Source organism: Cucurbita maxima, unplaced genomic scaffold (assembly GCF_002738345.1).
Source record: "Cucurbita maxima cultivar Rimu unplaced genomic scaffold, Cmax_1.0 Cma_Scf00012, whole genome shotgun sequence".
Taxonomy (NCBI): domain Eukaryota; kingdom Viridiplantae; phylum Streptophyta; class Magnoliopsida; order Cucurbitales; family Cucurbitaceae; genus Cucurbita; species Cucurbita maxima.
The window spans coordinates 4,547,400-4,563,315 of NW_019272028.1; the positions used below are offsets into that span (position 1 = coordinate 4,547,400).

General features: G+C 35.6%; 2 protein-coding genes, 4 long non-coding RNA genes and 1 other non-coding gene across 12 annotated transcripts; 2 read left to right on the forward strand and 5 right to left on the reverse strand.

Moving 5' to 3' along the window:
• The first annotated feature begins 1,100 nt into the window (after nt 1–1,100).
• Nucleotides 1,101–4,283, forward strand: LOC111486998. 2 transcript variants are annotated; one of them, XR_002718967.1, is made up of 3 exons: nt 1,101–1,295; nt 3,333–3,444; nt 3,856–4,283. It is a non-coding gene; the product is annotated as an uncharacterized LOC111486998 (long non-coding RNA). The 2 variants fall into 2 exon arrangements; XR_002718968.1 differs by having other exon boundaries at nt 3,957–4,283.
• Nucleotides 1,691–2,869, reverse strand: LOC111486997 (basic leucine zipper 43-like). Its single transcript, XM_023134198.1, has one exon. The coding sequence runs from the start codon at nt 2,387–2,389 to the stop codon at nt 1,889–1,891; it is 501 nt and encodes a 166-aa protein (XP_022989966.1). The 5' UTR covers nt 2,390–2,869; the 3' UTR covers nt 1,691–1,888.
• Nucleotides 4,284–6,216: 1,933 nt separating the features above from the next.
• On the forward strand, nt 6,217–8,511 carry LOC111487462. Of its 2 annotated transcripts, none has more exons than XR_002719078.1 (2): nt 6,217–6,359; nt 8,207–8,511. It is a non-coding gene; the product is annotated as an uncharacterized LOC111487462 (long non-coding RNA). The 2 variants fall into 2 exon arrangements; XR_002719079.1 differs by having other exon boundaries at nt 6,219–6,353.
• LOC111487461 lies at nt 7,613–8,263 on the reverse strand. Its single transcript, XR_002719077.1, has 2 exons — nt 8,138–8,263; nt 7,613–8,029 (listed from the first exon to the last, which is right to left on the reverse strand). It is a non-coding gene; the product is annotated as an uncharacterized LOC111487461 (long non-coding RNA).
• A 587-nt stretch (nt 8,512–9,098) lies between the features above and the next one.
• LOC111487460 lies at nt 9,099–11,278 on the reverse strand. Of its 3 annotated transcripts, XR_002719075.1 has the most exons (3): nt 11,187–11,278; nt 11,001–11,100; nt 9,099–9,854 (listed from the first exon to the last, which is right to left on the reverse strand). It is a non-coding gene; the product is annotated as an uncharacterized LOC111487460 (long non-coding RNA). The 3 variants fall into 3 exon arrangements; XR_002719076.1 differs by lacking the exon at nt 11,001–11,100 and having other exon boundaries at nt 11,187–11,265; XR_002719074.1 differs by lacking the exon at nt 11,187–11,278 and having other exon boundaries at nt 11,001–11,174.
• LOC111487869 lies at nt 10,209–10,288 on the reverse strand. The gene has a single exon (XR_002719126.1). It is a non-coding gene; the product is annotated as a small nucleolar RNA R160 (small nucleolar RNA).
• Nucleotides 11,279–12,101: 823 nt separating the features above from the next.
• Nucleotides 12,102–15,672, reverse strand: LOC111487457 (WPP domain-interacting tail-anchored protein 2-like). 2 transcript variants are annotated; one of them, XM_023134864.1, is made up of 5 exons: nt 15,324–15,672; nt 14,601–15,078; nt 13,375–14,510; nt 12,625–12,811; nt 12,102–12,507 (listed from the first exon to the last, which is right to left on the reverse strand). In XM_023134864.1, exons 2-4 carry the CDS (start codon nt 15,076–15,078, stop codon nt 12,665–12,667), a joined length of 1,761 nt encoding a protein of 586 aa, XP_022990632.1. In that variant the 5' UTR covers nt 15,324–15,672; the 3' UTR covers nt 12,102–12,507; nt 12,625–12,664. The 2 variants fall into 2 exon arrangements, with proteins under 2 accessions (XP_022990632.1, XP_022990631.1); XM_023134863.1 differs by having other exon boundaries at nt 12,621–12,811; nt 15,324–15,671.
• Nucleotides 15,673–15,916: the final 244 nt, after the last annotated feature.

A 15,916-nucleotide genomic window follows, 5' to 3' on the forward strand; every position in this document is an offset into this window, starting at 1 on the left:
TACCGAACCTATCCAAGTTGGTATCCAATTCGATAATTTCGAACGACTGACCTCTAACTAATTGAGTTTCGTTTACGATGATAGTATCGTTTCTTCAATTTTTTTCACTATTACAATGGCTGGTAAAAACGTTTATGAATATGAGTTTATATATTGTTGTTGAACTCAACTTTCACATGACAACATCATTAAAATTTGTTTGAGATTATAAAGAATTTACCTTTTTCGAATGGAAAAAGAGTATTTATATGACTCTTTTATTATTTTATGATTTTTTCGGATTAGATCAAAGGAGGGCCTAATTGGGCTGGACTAGGGTAACCCGAGACTAAGGGCACACGCCCTATAAGGTCGACTAGTGAACTCGAGCTTCTACCTAAGTTTTCGGCTCAATTTTCTTTGTACTTTAGCTCATTTTTTTCTACGTTGAGCTTTCTTCCATATTTGTCATTGATTTTTTTTCATGGCCCAATTTCACTTTGTAACATTATCCCGGGCTCCATAGTTGGGATTCATGAGCTTTTAAGTTAGAATTCTCCTTTATTTTTATTATCTTTTTACTTTATTTTTAAAATAAGTAAATCGCGCTTATAGACCTTGGCCTCTTATGTTGTGATCAGCCTCAACCTATCAGAGGACAGGGTGGAATTAATCTCCAGTGGCACTAGTAAATAATTGATTTATTGGTAATGATTATATCTATAAACATATCTTGTTCTGAAGATGTTCAACTTTAAGCCTATAACCAGGTGATTTTTATTTGATTAATTTAAAATTTTAACTAATTAATTTTATGTGAAAGCTTATAATCAATTAACTTAGGGTAACATTAAATAAATATTTAATATATATTAGATGTATATATGTATCGAAGGTAAAAATATATATATTTAATTTGAAGCGTTTAAATTAATATTTAATATATTAAAGGTAAAAAGAAAATGGGTCATTTTTCAATATTTACTAAGAAGAGAAAGAAAAAAAATAAAGTAATTTTAAGTTTTAAATATATTTTTTAGACAAAGTTGACATGGAATATTTTTTATTAATTAATTAATTTTTTTTTTTTAACGAACTATAAATTAGTTGGGTAGGTTTGGCTTGCGAAGGATTTTCTTCTTTTTTCACCCAAGTACGATTACGTATGGACGAAGAATCTAAACGCGATTTGGATTCAAATCTTCAACTGGAATATGTTCCCCGTATCGATTTTGTGGAATCCAAATTGAAGATTTGAGAACATCAATAATCTTGGCTAAAACCAAGATGAAGGTAGCAAGGAATTTGATGCCCAGGTACCAAAAAAAAGAACATTCGAGTTCAATTGCTTATGGGTTTGTCTAGATGATTGCTTATTTTTCAGATGTTTTTGCTTTTTTGATTTGTGTGTAATCTTTTAGATATTTTACCTCTATCATCTCCATTTCCACCACCATTTTATGTAATTGGTTCTTACTTTTATTTGATCTCGGATCATATAATTGTTTTTCACTTCACATGTTACAAAACTCTGGCTTAATTTGATTAGGTGGTGTTCCGTTACGTTGATTTGTGTTTTTGCCCACAAGATGTTTGATAAAAGTCCCCAGAGAAAACACCGGTAAGGTGTTTTCTCAACTAATTTTGATTCAGATGTTCAAATATTCAGTGATGTCTCTTGATATGGACGCTGATTTTGGAAGTCTATTGGTTAAAAGTTCTTATTTCTTCAATTTATACAGCTGAGTAAAGGATAAAGGCTTATTAAAACCATGCCAAAACAGAGAGAAACTCGAAGAACTATGTGAGAAAATAGCTACGATCTTAGTGATACAGGGAAGGAAACTTCTCTACTCGTTAGATTGTCTTGAGAGGATTCAGCTACGAGATCAAAGGTATTGCGGGGGGCTTACTCCAGCTCTCTCAAGTGAGTTGAATAAGGACTTCCCATTTGAAAGTCAGTGAGTATCTGTCGAAAATCCATTGCTTCTTCTTTGAGTTTGACATTCTCTTGAATAACCTGCTGTTGAGACTCCGTTAACTGATTCAACTTCTCCATAAGATTATGATTCTCTGTCCTAAGCCGAACCACCAGTGACCAAAGTTCATCAAGATGCTTCCGTTTTCTCATCCGTGACCTTCTTGCCGATTCCCGATTTGATATCATTCTCCTCCGCCTCCTCTCATCAACGCTGATCCTAGTCTTCTGGTTCTGATCATCACCTTCATCAGTAGTAGAGGCTGAGTTAAGAGGAATATAAGACAATAATTCATTGACATTGAGGCTTTGGATCATGCCATACTTTTCAGGTTCTGGAAAATGGGCTCCCGAGATTTTCATACTCAAAATTATAAGCAATCTGAAGAGGTTTACAAGGAGATTGTGAGCTGATAGGGAAGCACAAAACATAGGATAAGAGGACTCTTTTATAGGAAGGAAACAAAAAAGGAAAGGGATTAGAATTATTTAAAATGACATCGCCAAAATGTGATATGCACATTCTATTTCAACGCACCAACATTTGTATCCTTATATAAAATTCATCAAAGTAGTAGCGTGTCCTTTAAATATTGTGTGTCATTTAAGTATTGGATGTGACATGGATAGTTTCTGGCTTGTTCTGCATTTTATAAATGCTTCAAGAATCCACTTCTATCAAATAAGAATATTTTAGCAAAGGAATGAAAAGTTACATATTGTGGGCAATCACTTGATCATATCTTGGGTTATGGAGTCTACTGATCGTATCATTGTTGGGTTATGGAGTTTGCTGCCTATTTATAACTTACTCAATTGTTATGCATAGTAAAGCTATATACGGTAAATGGTCATATACAGTAAACGGTCATATATAGTAGATGACTATTTATATTAAAAAGCTGGTAGCGCTCTGATGATTACATTACCTTAGATGCTATATTTGGTAAAACTATATATAATGAGCTAAACCATATATATATATTCTTGGAGAGTGCTTTGAAAATGTATTTTCTGTATTCTCTTTTACAGTACATACTTGAAATTATCAATATAAACCTCTAGCCAATATTCTTCCTTGCATTTTCTCTCTCTTGTTCTTTGTGTTCATCTGGATTGAGTGTGTGCGTTGTGCGATCCTAGCAATTATTTCCATACTAGTATAGTGCTTGTCTAACACATGTAACACACTATTCTTCTGATGCTTAAGTTAGATTTGAGTTATATAAACTTAGTTATTCATTGTCTGAGTTATGAATATGTAAATTAAGTTCATATGCATTGCTACTTTGGTTAGGATGTTCAGTTTGATGAGTAAGTTTCCAACTAGAGCTCTGTACTATTTAGCTCTCACCATATATATGTATTTCCCCAGGTACCTTGGCTTCTTTCACCCCGCCCAGTTTGGAGATATGGCAGTGCCTACCTTCTCCAACAAACTCTTTGAAGTAGCCACCTTAGATAAATGCCTCTGTTTCCACCTTAAGGTAAAAATCTTGTTTTACGTTCTGTACATTTTACTTTTCTTACTTCACTACTATTAACACATACTTCACGATAGTAATGACATTTGGTTGGGGCAAGAAGATGCCTTTAGAATAGTGGGCTAAAGCTCAAGCTCACTGCTAGCACATATTGTCTTCTTTGGGCTTTCCCTTTTAGGCTTCTTTTCAAGGTTTTTAAAACTCGTCTATTAGGGAGAGGTTTCCACACTCTTATAAATGGTGTTTCGTTCTCCCCCCTAACCAATATGGGATCTTACAATCCACCCCCTTCGAGGCCTAGCGTCATTGCTGACACTCATTCCATTCTCCAATCGATGTGGGACCCTCGCAATCCACCTCCCTTTAGGGCCAGCGTCCTTACTGACACACCGCCTTGTACCCACCCCCTTTCAGGGCTCAACCTCCTTGCTGGCACATCGCCCAGTGTTTGACTCTGATACCATCTGGAACAATCCTAAATTTTCGAATCTAAGATCATTACTATAATCCTAAAGGAGGAGGCATCTGCTAGTGGTGAATTGGATTGGACTGTTATACGTTCATAGAAATATTCATGGGAGATGATACACCACAAGTGGGGTAAAACAAAATTATGGAGGACTTGTTACAACATCATGGATCAAACAACTTGGAACGTTGAAGCATTTGCCTATAAAGGAGGAGGCTTGAATTGACTTCAAATTTTCTTGTAACATATTCATTCATGAGTGCATTGATTCAATTCGAGTTCAAAGGATAAGAAATTCATAATCCTATTTAAATTTTTGTAACTCGTGTATATGATACTAATACATCAATTTTACATCTACTCGTATCTATCATCGATGGATTGATCTTATGTTTAAATCAAAGACAAAAGACATAAACATATCTAGATTATAAAGGATAGACTTAATCTATCAATGATGATCAATGTTTGACGTGTTGATGTTTATGAAATAGTCGAGATCTAGATTCTACAGAAATGTTGATGAAATTTTGAAAAAAATGATAGGAAATTGTCTGAATTAGTGGATGACTTACTTATGCTATGATTTAACCCTTTTAAATCATTATTTCCAAGTATAAACAATATCGATGTTTTCAAAAATGTAATAACTCAAGTTCACTACTAGCAGATATTGTTTGTTTTGGCTCGTATGTATGTTCTCTCTTCTCCAACCAATGTGAGATTTTACAATCCATCCTCCTTGGGGACCTGGGTCCTCGCTGCACACTGATCGCTCGGTGTCTACGCCCAGCTTTGGCTCGTTACGTATGCTTCGTTCTTTTTTTCAATTGATGTGAGATCTTACAATTCACTTCCCTTGGGGGCCTAGTGTCCTCGCTGGCACACTAACCACTCAGATGTCTACCTTCATTGGGGGCCAACGTCCTCAGCACACAACTTTGATACCATTAGTCACACCCCAAGTCCATCGCTAGCAAATATTATCTATTTTACCCCGTTACGTATCGTCAACCTCACGGTTTAAAAATGCATCGCCTCACCATTGTAATAAATACTTCATTCTCCTATCCGATTTGGGATCTCACACTCCCCTTCCGGAGCCAGCGTCCTCGCTAGCACACTGCCACATTAGTCAAAGTCCAAGCCCATCTAGTGGATATTGTCTGCTATCATTTTTAATTATTAGATATATATATATATATATATATATGTAAATGTCAATGCCATTAAAATTTTTAGAAATTATGAAAATTGTTTGAATTATTCGAAGGGACTAATTAGGCTATAATTTGACAAATTTTAATCAAATATCTTAAAAGACATTCAAATAATCGTGAAATTTTGAAGAAATTGATTATATTAATAACTGAAACATTAACATATACTATATTGTTTTTTATATTCATATTTATGTAACAATCGATGAATAAATTCACAGTATTACAAGATTTACTGAATAGGGATATGCAGACCAAGGAAAGAATAAATACTTCAATAATTTAATGCTTTTATTAAAGTTCATGAATATTATAAAATAAAAGTAAATTAATAAAAATACACAGACTTTTAACTTTCTTCAAAAAAAAAAAAAAAAAAAAAAAAAAACTTTATGTTTAGTTTTACCAAAAAAAAAAAAATCATTTTGCTTCATACATATATTTAAACTTTAAAAAAAATTATTAATATTTTCCAAACTTTTTTAACGATTTACCAAAATAATCTTAAAACATTTTTAAAAAATTAATAATATGAATTAAAAGTTACATTAATACTTTTAATTTATTTATAAAAAAAAAACTTTTATCAACATCTATAGATCATCTCTTCTCGATTACTTCTCACTCATCTACTTCAACTTAAACTTTAAATAAAAAAGATATATTCTTTCCTTTACGAGCATTTTCTAAGAAATTTAAATACTCAAATAAATGATTTGTTAATAGATAATTTTTTTAAAAAAATTAGTTATTTGAAGGTAGATAAATGATTTTCGATCATAAAAAAATTACATAATTTTTCCAAAACTTGATTGGTTTTTATTCTGTCTATGTTTTTTTTTTTTTTTTCTTTCTGAAAGTTGAAGATTTTTTAAATAAAATATTATTGGATATTTTATTTTATTTATTTATTTATTTTTGAAAGTGGACATAAATAAACAATAAAAGAGAGAAGGAGAATGTGATACATGTGCGTGAAGACTGAAGGCAAAAAGGAAAAAGATTGCATGGGTTGAAATTATTTAGTCCCACATCGGAAAAATTCACGGAAAGGAGCGACGAAGTTGCTATAAAATGGGTCCCTTTCCCTTGTTTTGGCCAAACTGCTTTCAAATTATATTATGGGGTCGGCTGCAAATGTGGAATGTTGACCAAGAGATTAGTCGGAATTGTCGTCCAAGTCACTCTGCGGCACCGACAAGATGTAAACATTTCTCCGAAAGGTAAAGGTAATTATCAATCTACTGGTATGAGATTTTGGTTTTTGGTGGAAAACATTTATATATGAGATTTTAGTAAATGCAATTGTGAGGAGGAGTAGATGTTCGTTTAAGAATATTGCTACACCCAAGTTTTGTGTGTTATCTAATTTCCTTCACTCAATTTCTGTTTTTTGCTTTTTTTTGTTTGAGCTATGGTTTCCCCTTGTCAAATAAATTTTCGGTTGTTGTCCCGTGAAGGTGGCAAGAACATGTCTCATTGCATTTATTATTCAACAGGATTTTTATGTGAAAATTGTCTGTCTACAGGATAGAGAATTTTTCTTCAACTTCACTCACTGCCCAGAATCAATAGACGTTCACCTCACTGCATCTAATTCCATAGCTTGCTAAGAAACAAATTCTCTGAACAATTAAATCAATTAACTGCTTCAAACAAAATTCTATGAAATTTTCTGTTTCACAATCACCATAGGAAAATCATTTCTACCCATTGAGAAGCGCTTGATGATCTGTAATTGTCAGTTCAAAAGCCCTAAAATCCGTTTAATTCCAACTCAAAGTTTAGGTTGGATACAAATTATCATGAGGTCAATGCTTTCAAGATAAAAGAACAAGTTCCTCCACAAGATAGGATGAGTTCAATATTCTTGGCACGTAACTTAAGACATGATTGGGAAGGGTTCATGAAGCTAAATTTGAAAGGAAAATTTACAAATGCTAAAATTTAACTAATCGTGATCAATTAAAAACAAGATAATTAGCAGGACTTTCGATAGCCTCCCAAGGTTTCCTAATACTCCTCCTTACATCAATTCTTAAATAAAATGAGAACATCTAATGCCAAAACATTACTAAAATGTAGAACAAAAATTAATCAAAGAGACTTAAACAAAGAGACACAGATTAACTTAGTTTGGAGAGCTAAGTTAATCTCACAAGAATCAAAGTATTTACACAAAGTGTATATTAATTAAAGGGTTTACAAAGTGTATATCTTGCACTCTCACTTAATAAATTCCTCCAACAAAATTTCTCTCAAATATCCTAGACAATGAAAATATATACACTCTCACTTAATAAATTCCTCCAACAAAATTTCTCTCAAATATCCTAGACAATGAAAATATATACACCTCTCACTTAATAAATTCCTCCAACAAAATTTCTCTCAAATATCCTAGACAATGAAAATATATACACTCTCACTTAATAAATTCCTCCAACAAAATTTCTCTCAAATATCCTAGACAATGAAAATATGAACCAAAATGGTTATAGACTAAATAAGAATTATAAACAAAATAGATGAGGGAATTTCATTTACAAAATGACATTCAAACTTTACACCTAAACCATTTCATTGCCTTCAAGTTAGAAAATCGTCATCGGTCTCAACTAGTGTCTTCTTTTTGCGAGATCTTTGATGAGTCGTGATATCTTTGGAGTTGATACACTGATCCCAACAATTCTCAACGGGCTTAGGATCTAAAAGTTTCTGAGTCAATATCTTGCACCTTTTCCTTTCTGGGCCAAATTTATCTTGCTGGTTGCATCTTTGCCCTTCTCGAGGCACCACTTCATCTAAGTCTGCTACCCTTGGTCTCCCCTCAGCAGAAATGTTATGTCCTGATGCTAGGTTCAATCTGAGTTGTATTTGAGGTAAGGAGGGTCTTGGACTGCATATTTTATGTTTGAGGAAGTTCTGTTTATTAGAACTTTTCGATAGACCTAGAAAACATCAATAGATTCCTTACTATATATTATATATATGAAATTGGGCTTACCCATTCTGAAGCACAAAATGATGAACAAATCGTTCTTATTTGACATTCTTATATGATAACATGATGTAGAGGGGGAATACATGAAAGACAGGAGCGAAGCATAACACATATTAGACAGTAGTAGAGTATCTGCCATGAACGAATGAGTAATAGAGCCCCCAAATCAGCAGGAGCAAAGCAGAAGCCATGGAAGCCACAGAATACAAGGTATAAAAGGTAGCTAAGTTGGGTTTATGAGGAATCAAAAGAGCACCCAAAGCACCTAAGAATGCAAAGGTAATGGACAAAACGAAGGCATCAAAGGCAGAGGAAGGATTGGATAAGCCATCGAAAATCAAACCGACCCCCCCTCCCTCACTTCTTCCTGCCAATATCAACAAGATTGAGAGAGTGTTCAAAGACAAATACAAAATGGGCTTCAAAAGTTTTGTCAACGGAGGGACGAAAGCATTTTGGTCAGATTCCTTTATCTCCTTCATGCTCGTTGCATTCAGAGAGGAAGAAGAAGGATACCTCAGCTCATTATTGCTGTTTCAACAATCTTCGTGCGTTATGTAGGAAGCGTTTAGGAAATTTCCTGGAAATTACGGAAGGGAACAACTTACTCCCCAAGTCGTTTGAGAAATTTCCCTAAAGGACTAAAGTGGGATGTGGGGCCAAAGGGCTATGATTGTCCTTTTTAAACCAAAAAATATATATATTATTATGTAAAAATTATAAATTTTATTTCCCAACTAATAATTTATGGTAGAAAAGCATTTCCACACCAAGTGATCAAAATTTCCACAAAATCTACTTTTTTTTTAAGAGAACTTGTGGGAGAATCAGTGAAACTTCCCCCCCCCCCCCCCCCCCCCCCCCCCCCCCCCCCCCCCCCCCCCCCCCCCCCCCCCCCCCCCCCCCCCCCCCCCCCCCCCCCCCCCCCCCCCCCCCCTCTATATTCCAGAATTCTCCATGCAGCATATAAGAAGGGAACCAGATTGAATGGAACTACGGGAAACCACTTGAAGAACATTGACCAAATCCTTATTGTTTCCCCACCCAATGGATTCAACCACACAACAAGAAACCTCCCTGGATATGAGTAGTCTTACCTGGGGAGGGGGATTATCCACGCCATCAGAATTCCAGTCAATTAAGATCAAAATACCTAGGCCTCAACCAGCCAACAGCCCTCAGAATCTTGGGAAGATAAACCTTGTTCTCGCTTTCCAGGCAATTTTATCTTTGTCCATCAGTGCTCCCACTCGATCTCCTCCACTTCCCACAGGTCTATTTGTTGCTCTTATGTTGATCAGCTTTGCAGTTTCGTATGCTGGAGTTTTCCTTAGGAATGCATTCCCAAGATTTGCACTTCTCTTGGAAAAACTCGGTACTCTTTTTCTTGCATTTGGCGTCTGCATAATATCAGGAGGTCTACTAGTCCCTCAAAACTACGCTTGGATCTGTTGGTTGGCAGGTGGCTGCTCCTGCTTGCTACCCTTTATTATCTCATTCATGTGATTTTGACAGAAGGATGCACTACAGAGTCCATGCCCATATGTGTGTGTGTGTGTGTAGTTTAACCTCTTTTACAGTCTCTTAGTCTACAACTTACAATGACATGATAACTCTGCCTGTGTCATGTATCAAGCATCAATTCTTCTACGCAGCCGGTCCCAAGCCCGGAACAAAGGAGGAGGGTGGTGTCATCAGACCATTGGAACTTCAGCTTGTTCTGAAATTGTAGCTGTCAGTATTTTCTTTTTAGTAGTAATAAAGATGGCAGCTTCGCGATACATGGGAGTAACCACATATTGCTGAAGCTTAGCCATCACCTAAGGTAGGTCTAGAGTCTTGTACTAGAAATGTGTGTTGAGTCGTGCAATTAATAGTAGAATGGACATCTTTATGTTGTTTTATATTACGTGAGTCCTCCTACACAAACATACACACGAGATGAACTACAACGACAATTGAACACCAGCCCAAAACAAGAAAGATTACATAAAAGAATCTCATTTCATGAGATGGAAACCAAATTGAAACACCAAAAGTATCTTCCATAAGATGGAGACCAGTAAAACAGCGAAGCAATCAGAGAACTTTGAAGACCAGAATGATATTAAGCTCCACATCGGTTTCAGACGACAAAGGTTTCATCCTTTTGCCTTACTTCTCTTACAGTAATCTCATCCACTCAATACAACAAGCAACACCAGTTAATGAGTATATTCTCTTGTAGAGATTGTAAGAGCCCAGACCTACACTCTCTGGAAAGAGTTCATTGGGAAGAGGTTTTAGATTGAGTTCATTGGGGAGAGGTTTCCATTCCCTCGTCAACCAAGGGGAGTCCATTGGAGAGAGGGAGCCGATTGGGGAGAGGATTCCATTCCCTCTCCAACTGAGGTAACGAGCCTAGTGGGGAGAGGTTTTCGTTCCCTCTCCAACCGAGGTAACGAGCCTAGTGGGGAGAGGTTTTCGTTCCCTCTCCAACCGAGGTAACGAGCCTAGTGGGGAGAGGTTTCCGTTCCCTTTCCAACCGAGATTGGATCTAGTATAGATACAAAAATGATTTGTTTGTTTCTCTTCAAACCGATGCGAACTCTAGCATAGATACAGATAAAATCTGCATCCATTCAACCAAAACCATATTTTCCCTATAATTCAAATTCATGAGAGACAAAAACAAAATCTAACGCCAAGTATCAGGCAACCGTAAGCAGAAAACTTCGAGGGCATTGAATGGTAAGAGTTAGGCACATCATCTTGAATGGCCATTTCACGGTCTAAATAGAAAATCATAGCAGAAATTCGAGTAAAGTAGAAACAAGGCCACGAAAATAGAACAGAACACTACGAAAACTCAGATTCTGAAGAGAACCCAGTGATTGTTGATTGTTTCTTTGGCTAAACAGCGTTAAGGTGGAGAAAATCTTCCCCAAAACCACAGCACCATTCCCTCGATTTTCCTAGCAACCAAACTGGAAGAAGCAAGGGGCTGTTTGGTTGGTGCATCAATTCATGCACGAAAACCAAAGCTGAAAAAAGAAATCAACACGTCGCTTACCAGATGATCGATTTGCAGAGCACAGTCATCGAGAGAGGCTCACGGACGAAGTTGCAGCCTAGGTTGGGCTCATTCTGAACCCCCGAATTAGGGTCATTCTTAGGTGAATCCATAGCCGACTCCTCTTTTTTAAAAAAAAAAAAGAAAAAAATCAATATATGCTCCTAAATTAAGCTCCCTCTTAATTAAATTAAGCTCGAAGGAGATTTAATAGTATCAATTAAACTCTTATTTAGTTGCAAATGCCAAAATATTGCATGTTAAATTTTTTAAAATAAATGATTTAAACTGACTTATTTATAAAAAATGTAGAGTAGTGAGGCCCTCTTCCTTATGGGATTATGTCCCAACAATAATTGAATTATTGTACTTAATATAAACCATTTTTTATTTTGTTGTAATTGGCACCATTACTATATATAATTATAAATTAATTATTAGTTTAGAGATTTAATTAATATAACTTTTTAAAAGGTATATAATTAATTAAAATTTAAAAATAAATATATTAAGCGGTAAAACTCTTAAATTTATTATATTTTTGCTAATTTTATATTAAAACCCTTTAGATAAGGATAAATAAATAGCTAGCATGGTATTGAAAATAACTATTTTCAATTTAATTGAAACTTCATTAATAGCATATTTCGAGGGTAAAACCTACTTTTCATTTTAGTCCCTCGTATAATTTCATTTTAGTTCTACCATTTATTCTTTTTAGTCTATTACTATGTTACGAACAACAAAACATCAACAATAATATAGTATTGACTATATTGTATATAGGATATGTTCATGATTTTCGTCTTAATTAGCTAATGTGGGCCTTTGGTCACACGAACTTCACTGCTGCATGCACTTTCTCTTACTATATGACTAAAGCTAATAAAACTAAGGAGAAACGAGGTGAGAAAGAGCTAAAAAATAATTGAATATTCCATTTTCTTGGAAAATGGTAGAAATACATCACTTTCAATCCAAATACAATAATTTATATTCACATTAGGGTAATCAACAAAATCTCACACAACCTCTCACTAGAAGTTGAAAGAAACCACCACAACCTAAAAAAAATATATATTTGACAACAATAATGGAATCCATGGGGCAATGTGCAGTGAACTTGACTCTATCCCAACTCTTGTTTCTCTTTGGATTCAAAGGCCATCACAATTTTAACCACAAAGAACCATAGAGTTGGGAAGATTCAGGCTAAAATAATACGAGGATACTGAAATAAGTAACGGAAAAATTGACACAAAAAATATGGGTACCTACAGCCCAATATTTGGGTGTGCCTCCTTCAGGTGCTTTAAGGAATCTGATACCAAGAAACAAATTATTCAGTTGAGCACAGTGCTGGCTGTTGTATATTACAGTCATCAGGCAATTCATCAATATGCCCAATTCTATTTGATTTGCAAGAAAGAGTACCTGCCTCTTGACCTTGTTAGACTCCATAAAAGCTTCTTCAGACATCATTGATCCAGTATCTTTACATCATTCTTTGAAGCTGACCATTCCTTCTCGTCGAAATCTTCTCTGTTGCATGTTACGTATGCGCCATCTTTGACGTTTTTCAATCTCTCAATTAAAGCTTTGTTATCATTTGTCAAAATGGATAGCTGCAGAAGCAACAAGGGCTGGATGAGACTAACTTTCTGGAGTTCTTGTAAATTTACTCATCTATTAGAGTACATATACGGAAAAAAAAAACAGAAGGGTTTTCAAAGAATTTGCTTCCAGAATATACCCAGAAAATTCTAACCAAAACTAAAGTACATTGGCTAATTTAGGAAATGATCGTGAGTTTATAAGCAAGGAATACATCTTCATTGGTATGAAGCTTTTTGGGGAAGCCCAAAGCAAAATTACGAGAGTTTATCTCAAAGTGGACACTATCATATCATTGTGGAGAGTCGTGATTCCTAACACAAGTTTCAATATCATGATAAATTAAAAATTTGGTCCGATTATTTTGAGTTACTGAAATGCATGGTTGTATTAGTTTATCAAAAGAGGCCACTGAAGTAAACGTATTGCAATTGAAAAGTAAGAATATATACACCGGAAATAGGCCAAATAATTAAGTCAAAGTAACAATCAAAAGAGGTTTAAAAATTCAAATAAGAGTTTAGAAGATTAGTTGAAAAATCTATAAAAGACCAATGATTTTGCAAAATAATACCTGACTCTGGATTCGATCCCTTTCAACAGCTAGTTGGAGCACCATGTCCTTGATAAACTTGGTACTCAAGTTAATTTCATTTGCATTCGTAAATTTTTGACTGTTAGCTTGATCCAATGCTTTCTCTAAGAATCCCGCTCGAGCCTTGAGGGAAGTAAGATCTTTATTGAGTTCAAAGTTTGTTTCAGATAAGATAATGCAATTCTCCTCTGCTCTATCGGTCTTACTTTCAGCTTTAGAAACTTTGGATTTAAGATCCTCAATTAGAGTTTCCATGTCCCATATTGCAGAATATAACATGTTTTGTTGCTCCTGACCTGCTTCCAATGATGATTTTGCATGCTGCAATTGAATTTCCAGTTCCCTCAACTGTTTTTCAAGTAAACCAACTTTTTTCTCTTTATTGCTTGCACTATCTTTAAGATAATTCACCTCTTCGGTAAGTTCCAGGTTTGTCTCTTGGATCTGTGTGAGCTTGGCTTCTACACTCTCTGCTCTAGTTTCTGCTATGCAGATGCTTTCTTTTAGTGAATCAACAAGATTTTCCATTTCAAAAAGCTGATCTTGAATCGCCTCATTCGATTCATATGCACTTTTCAGATCAAGCCTAGATTCTCTAAGCTGTTCCTCAAGAGACTTCACTTCTTCCTTCAATTTATCTAGTTCGGCGTTCTTAGCAATTTGTTCGGCCTTCCTTCGCTCAAGCTCCAGTATAGCCACTTCTTTTGCTCTAAGCTGCGCCGTCCAGTCTAGAAACTCTGATTTCATCTCATTTTCACGCTGAAATGAACCATGTAGATTAACCTGCACGAGCTGGAGGCGGCCAACTAATTCCTTTGAAATTCCCATAAGAATCTCGACACTATTATCCGCCTCCAGAAACCTACCCCAAACAACTTCTGCAGCCTCTTCCATTTTCAAAACAACCTGTTTGGTATAGTGTAGCTTCAATCTGAGCTCCTCTTCTCGTTGCTTTGATTCTGACAACCTCTTCTCCAGATCTAGCTCCCTCGCAAGTGATTTTTCTAACATCCTTAAAATATGTCTTTGTTGGTCAGTCATTGTGTTTGATTTCCCATTTAAGTTCAGAACTTGATCATTTTGTGACGACGACATCACGGGATCCTCCAATCTCCCTGTCACAAAGGCAGAGTAATTAGAATTACAAAATTGTTACTTCTTCATCATCTAAGATCATTAGTGACTGAAGAAAATAAACCACGAACAATTTCCACTGCTTAAAACAATTCTCTGCAATTTGGTTGACTGCATCTTCACTTCTAAAATCTGCTGTAGAGATTGATTGAGCGATTTTTCAGAATCATGCAATTTCTCTTCTACCAAATAGAAAACTTCATTTGATTGTCTGCAAGAAGATATCATTCCACGGACATCAACTATTTCTGCTTTGAGTGTGTCCATAACACTGTCCAGCTCTCTTACCTCAGAGTCCAGAAAGGCAGACAAAAAATCAAATGCCAACACCTTCCGAAACGAATCATCTGAGATATAATCATTCTCCAAATCCATTGCTTCTAAATCATTCTCCTGAGCCAGTAGGCACATAAAAAGTACATGAAGATTCATCGATTTCTTGGACAAATAGGCCAAGTCCAATTCTAGTTCGGTCAAAGTTTTCAAAATATTCTCCAGTTCTTGCATTTCAAGTCTTCCAGATTCTTGATTGCAAGTATTACTATCCATCTTCACAAATGGTACGATAACCATAAGCTTCATACTCCTAGTAGGCCATTTTAAGACATCTAGTTCCAGAAACGATTCCAAAACACGAAAGTCATCCCATGGCAAGCAAGACTTAACCTAATTGAAAGACCTAATCTCATTCAAGCAACTAAAACATCATGCATAGAGAACAAAAACCAGCAGATACGAAATTACAACCAAATCGATCCAGAAACCATAATTTTCGGGAGAAAAAGCAGCTTTACCTGGAAGAAAAAACCGGACGCGTCGTCTTCTGAGTCCGTAAAACAAGAGAACGAAGACTTAGACCTTATCCAACACCAAACCGAGTTCCATTTCAGCCGTCAGAATCAAACATTGGCGAGTCAAACTCGCTAACATAAGCTGCGAGAGTACAACATGAGCATTGAGGCAGGCGTAAAGGAAGCGAGGACAGATCAGTAGTTGATGTTGGGTTTGAGGGCCATATCTGCCGCATGTTAGCTTGGATTTACGGTGGAGAAGCGAATGATTGAGAGGCATAAAGATGAACACGTGAAGCCCAAGCCAAAGGCTGGGCTACCTTTTTTGTGGCGTCTGTGAAAATACAAATGGCGGTTTACAAGGACGAATATCGGGCAGGTGAAACTCTGACCTGTCAGTTAACTATATAAAGATAATTTTTAACTCTACCTCAAAAATATCACTAAATTTTCAAAAATCTAAAAAAATAAAATACATATATATATATATATATATATATATAATGGTCACTGTCCTACATTTTTTTACTTTTTACAGTGCATGGTCGTGATCTTGACACGCTCACGGAATTAAGCCCTATATATATTTTTCGCCC

Excerpts from the sequence above, each read along its gene's own strand:
- LOC111486997 (XM_023134198.1), bottom strand. The coding sequence starts at position 2,389 with ATGTTTTGTGCTTCCCTATCAGCTCACAATCTCCTTGTAAACCTCTTC.
- LOC111487457 (XM_023134864.1), bottom strand. The coding sequence starts at position 15,078 with ATGGATAGTAATACTTGCAATCAAGAATCTGGAAGACTTGAAATGCAA. Across the intron at positions 14,511-14,600 it reads TGTTTTAAGCAGTGGAAATT|GGAGATTGGAGGATCCCGTG; the intron begins GTTCGTGGTTTA and ends CCTTTGTGACAG. Across the intron at positions 12,812-13,374 it reads GGGATCGAATCCAGAGTCAG|CTATCCATTTTGACAAATGA; the intron begins GTATTATTTTGC and ends TTGCTTCTGCAG.